Raw genomic sequence first — 5295 nt, 5'->3', positions numbered from 1 at the left:
ACTCCATTTCACAACTCATTTATATGTCCAACATGTTTTTTATATTTTCCATTTTAGAAGACCCAAGTTCTAGAGGTTGTAACTTTTGATCTAAGAGTTTGATTGACAAACTATTTGAAGCACCAAAAATATTGTGAAGTTCTTTATCAAGCTATAACCCAATATTTTAATTACAATGACTTTTAAACTCCAAAAATGGCCTCTAAGCCCTTCAAAATTGACTTTGAAACTTTTGTTTCAAACTTTAAAAAAGAAAAGAAATATTTAATGTGTTCAAATCTAGATATGACATTGCAAATAAAATTTACCAACATGCTTATTTAGAAATCAATAGGTTTGAGGTAAATTTGAGACCAATTCATGCACAAATATAAAATTACTATAAATAGTGAACTTATGTAATTGCAAGGTTGAGAAACCATTTTCCTACCAAAAATGTAGAGTTATATATAAAAATGCTATTTTTTTTGACATAATTTGTTAAATAAATTTAATCTCATTAAAGAAAAGATTGCAAGATATGAATAAAAAATATTTGTCAACAATGACTTAGAATCTTTTAAGAAAATGCAATTGATATATATAAATAAAGCTAAATTCTTAAATGTAAACGTAATATCTAGTTTGTCAACTTAAACAATAAAATGGAGAATGCAACATAATTACTCGATTAAAATTAATGAATGAATAAAGTTAAAAAATACAAATTGTAGACGACGGACAAAAAATACAAACAAGTCAAGGCTTGGCACCTAGCTTAGTTGGAGAGAGATTCTTGTGGTAGGCACAAGGTCACAAGATTGAGTCACCCATGACCTACATGGTACTAGAGGTTATGTTGTGACAACATCACCAGTCACATTAAAATGTTCGCTAGCACACTACAATTTATAGGGGGCTACCTGTTTCTTGTAGTCTAAAATCATATGAAAACGATAAAGGAATCAAAAGATAATATAATTTGCATAGAAGAAAACAAAAGGTACTTTCATATTAAGAATGATGCATAATATTATGAATGTAAAAAACTATTCAAGATTTAGCAAGTTTCTTATGAGTTATGCTTCATGGTTCCAAGTGTTACAAGAATGATGCATGAATCAAGGAGTTGCATTTGATGATATTGCATGGTTCTTGATATAAAATAGGGAGCACACATCTTATATGGAGTTATATGTGTTGGTGTGACATAATTCTTAGAATTATGTGCTTGGTGTATGGTGCAAGGAGTCACATGCTATATTGTGTATTATTTTATAGATTATTAACACTAGTGCATAATCTTGCGTAGTATGACATGAATCATCTAGGGTGGTGTTTATAGACACCATTTAGGAGCTTAGTAAGAAAGGGTTATGTTCTCATTAGCAAGTCCATTAAGTGAACTAAATTAATGGAGATGAACCAAGATTAACAACATTAAGAAAATATGTAGGATACCTAGAATGATGTTGCAATCTAATGATGCCCCTACTAAGATGTTCCATGATATTTCTATTATTCTTTCATGTGAATATTATTTTGATTATCTCATGATAATTAAAATGAAGTAAGATTAGTCCTCAATACATTAACCTAGATTGTAATGTGGAATAAATTGCACTTTAATTGAAACTTATTGGTTAAAAATGGATCAAAACATCAACCCAATTTTAAATTTAGTTTGTGCCCAGCAATCTCAATTTTAAGTGAAAGCTTTTCGTGGTGGATACGAATATTTGTGGAAAGGAAATGGACGAGATTTAAGTCTACTAATAATAGTGGGTCAATGTTGGAAATAATTGGAATGAAAAATAATCAGAGAGAAATTATGGGTCACATATAATTTTCCATATTGACACGGCATTTTCTTGTTTTACACGTTACCCATCACATCCAAATTGGATTGTTGCTTAAGCACCGATGAATTTGTTGTGCCTTATCTTCACATGACTTTTCCACCCATTAAAAAATACACAAAAATGACAAAAAAATGTTACTGTGTTGATGTGACACGCTTTCTTTGCAGACATGGCACTCTTCGCACAACAACATTTAACCACAGTAAGCGATATATTCATCGTTCTTTCCCCCTGATTTCTGATCATCTCTTTTACTTTGTGTACGAAAACATGGAAGTTCTGTATTCATGTGGCAGAGTTGCATTTGCAATAATAACTATATCATGCTGGATCTTCTGCTTCACCTCTTCTCCTGCAATCGCATGCCCTTTCCCTGAGAGAAATCTTCTCGTAGATTTCGAGGTAGCCGTTGTAGACGAGTATAACACTCTAAGTTCCTGGCACGGATTCAATTGCTGCACGTGGAGAGGAGTCAGTTGTAATATCCGCACAGGCCATGTTTCTCGACTGGATTTGAGTGGATTCAATTTGGAAGGTAACATCAGTTCGTCGCTGTTCCAACTAGCACAGTTGGAGCACCTCGATCTCAGTGACAATCTCTTCCAGGGTAATTTCAGTCCTCCCTATAATCGAAAGTTGAAGACTCTCACTTTTCTTGACTTGTCATTTGCTGGATATGTAAGTGAATTTTACGTGAGTTTGGAAAGCTTATCAAATCTGGTGAGCTTGGAATACCTCTCTCTTGCTGCAGTGAACATCTCTGCAAGCAAAGAGTGGGGTGAAGCTGTTGGCAGTCTACCCAACCTTCAAAAACTCAGCATGTCTGACTGTGGGCTTGGAGGACCAATTCCCAATCCCCTTCTCAACCTCACCTCTCTCCTTCATCTCGATCTGTCATACAACTATTTATCAGCACAAGTACCTTCTTGGTTTGAAAATCTGACTGCCCACTTGCTCTCACTTGATCTCTCTTTGAATGAGAATCTTGGAGGAGACCTTTCTTTCATCGAACAACGAAAGTCTTCTTCGTCACTAACCAGCATTGAACTCTCAGAGACAGACATGAAGGGCCGAATTCCATCTGGTATATGGAATATCTCATGCTTGAAGCATCTTGTTCTGTCACGTACCGGAATTGAAGGTGAGACTCCAGCTGCTATAGGGAATTTGATTTCCTTGCAAAGTCTGGATCTATCAGCGACCAGAATTGAAGGTGCGATTCCAGCTGCTATAGGGAATTTGATTTCCTTGCAAAGTCTGGATCTATTAGCGACCAGAATTGAAGGTGAGATCCCATCTGCTATATGGAATATGCCGTCTTTGAAGGATCTTCTTCTCTCAGCCACCAGAATTGAAGGTGAGATTCCATCTGCTATAGGGAATGCGTTGTCCTTGGAAAGTCTTTCTCTGTTTGATACCAGAATTGAAGGTAAGATTCCATCTGCTATAGGGAATGTATCGTCCTTGAAGAGTCTTAATCTATATAATACCTCTATTGAAGGTGAGATTCCTCTCTCCATAGTCAATCTCTCTAAACTTGTTTCTTTGGAGCTTGTCCTACAACAAGTTAACTGGGGTAATCCCACCTTCATTGGACTCACTTTCTTCCCTTGTTAGTCTTCACCTTTATGCCAACGAATTGAATGGTACGATTCCATCCACAATTTCAAATCTTGTTAACTTAAGAAGCCTTTCGCTCGGCTCGAATAGTTTAAGCGGCCTCATTTCCCTTTCTGTATTCGACAATCTCACTAGACTTAATGAGCTGTATCTTTCTTACAATCACTTAATTGTAAACATGGATTCAACATGGATTCCACAGTTTAAGCTTTCAACTTTGGCATTAGGCTCTTGCAATTTAGATAGAATTCCATCGTTTCTTGTGACCCAATATGACTTGGAATATCTGGACCTATCTGCTAATAGTATCCAAAGAAATATTCCATCTTCGATATGGAACTTAACCAGCCTTTGTAGTTTGAACCTTAGCTGTAATCAATTAACTGGGTCATTGCCATCTAGACTAACATTACCCAAGTATTTTGACTCTCTAGATTTGCACAGTAATAGCATAGAAGGTGCTCTTCTTCTTCCTAATGCTGGTGCTTATCTGCTGGATCTGTCGATGAATCAGTTCAATGGTTCTATTCCTACCGACATTGGTGCGTATCTTCAAAATACAAGGTTCTTATCCTTGTCGCGGAATAATCTCAGAGGGGCGATTCCAGATTCTATTTGCACTTCATATTTGGAGGTTCTTGACCTTTCAAATAATACGCTGAGCAGTGTCATTCCTCCTCATTTAGCCAGGAATTGTTCTTCTCTTAGTGTTCTAGATTTGGCGGAAAATCATCTGGAAGGTAAAATGCAAGCAGAATGGGGCAACATTACAAAGATTCATACATTGAAGCTCAATGGTAATCATTTGAGAGGAGTTATTCCCTCGTCCATTTCAGAAGCCCGATCTGTGCAAGTATTGGATTTGGGAAATAATGAATTGGAAGACACCCTTCCCCACTGGATTGGAAAGCTATCACAACTGCATGTGTTGGTCTTAAGGTCTAATCATTTCCATGGTAGCTTCCCACGCCAGGTAATTGGCCTTCCAAATCTTCAAATTTTGGACCTTTCTGGCAACAACCTTTCAGGACCCATTCCAAGAAACCTTACAAACTTGCTCGCAATGGTCAATGCATCGCAGAGTAATCCAAACCATTTGGAAGACGTTAGATATACAAATAAAATTAAAATTTCCTGGAAAGGCTGGGATGTTGAATTTGTGAAAGTTCTTTTCATTCTTAAATGTATTGATCTCTCAAACAACAACTTATCAGGGAGCATTCCTTCTAAAATGGGATCTCTTCAAGGCTTGATAGCCCTTAACCTTTCAAGGAATCATCTCAGTGGTCGAATCCCAAAAACATTGGGATACATGGATCAACTAGAGTCTCTGGACCTCTCGCTAAACAGTTTGAATGGCAACATCCCCTTAGAACTTGAGTTCCTGAGTTATTTGGAGTTCTTGAATATATCTTACAACATACTTGATGGAAAAGTACCCCACGGAGGACAGTTTCTAACTTTTGGAGAGTCATCCTACTTAGGCAATTCTAAGCTAAGTGGGATTCCATTTACCAATATAACCGTCTGCAACAACTCTTCTGGCTATGGCAACTGCACAAGTATTGAGAAAATTGGTGAAGCAAAGAATTCAGATGGTGAAATGATAGGATAGGCAGTCGGACTTGGATTGAGTTATGGTTTGGGATTCTCTATTGTGATTGGAGTATTGACTTTAAATAAGAGGGTGAAAAAGAGAGCCTTCGATATTTATTGATGGGTGTATAAGAGGTTGATCGATGAAAGTAGATACAACTGTATAGAGCCTTCGATATTGAAACCAGAGCTTATATCCTATATAGTTAGCTTCAAAATTTGGATCATAGTTCCTCTA

At 36.6% G+C, this 5295-nt stretch overlaps 2 protein-coding genes across 2 annotated transcripts; both read left to right on the top strand.

Annotated features, from left to right (window-relative positions):
- Positions 1 to 2111: 2111 nt before the first annotated feature.
- Positions 2112 to 3458, top strand: LOC131857855 (leucine-rich repeat receptor-like protein kinase PXC2). The gene has a single exon (XM_059210624.1). The coding sequence runs from the start codon at positions 2112 to 2114 to the stop codon at positions 3456 to 3458; it is 1347 nt and encodes a 448-aa protein (XP_059066607.1).
- A 181-nt stretch (positions 3459 to 3639) lies between these two features.
- LOC131857854 (receptor-like protein Cf-9) lies at positions 3640 to 5076 on the top strand. Its single transcript, XM_059210623.1, has one exon. It carries the CDS (start codon positions 3640 to 3642, stop codon positions 5074 to 5076), a length of 1437 nt encoding a protein of 478 aa, XP_059066606.1.
- Positions 5077 to 5295: the final 219 nt, after the last annotated feature.

Source organism: Cryptomeria japonica, chromosome 8 (assembly GCF_030272615.1).
Source record: "Cryptomeria japonica chromosome 8, Sugi_1.0, whole genome shotgun sequence".
Classification (NCBI taxonomy): Eukaryota; Viridiplantae; Streptophyta; class Pinopsida; order Cupressales; family Cupressaceae; genus Cryptomeria; species Cryptomeria japonica.
The sequence above is the reverse complement of the archived record's forward strand: the minus strand, read 5'-3'. Positions and strand labels throughout refer to the sequence as shown.

What these genes read in the sequence shown, in the direction of transcription:
- LOC131857855 (XM_059210624.1), top strand. Translation starts at nt 2,112, where the DNA reads ATGGAAGTTCTGTATTCATGTGGCAGAGTTGCATTTGCAATAATAACT.
- LOC131857854 (XM_059210623.1), top strand. Translation starts at nt 3,640, where the DNA reads ATGGATTCAACATGGATTCCACAGTTTAAGCTTTCAACTTTGGCATTA.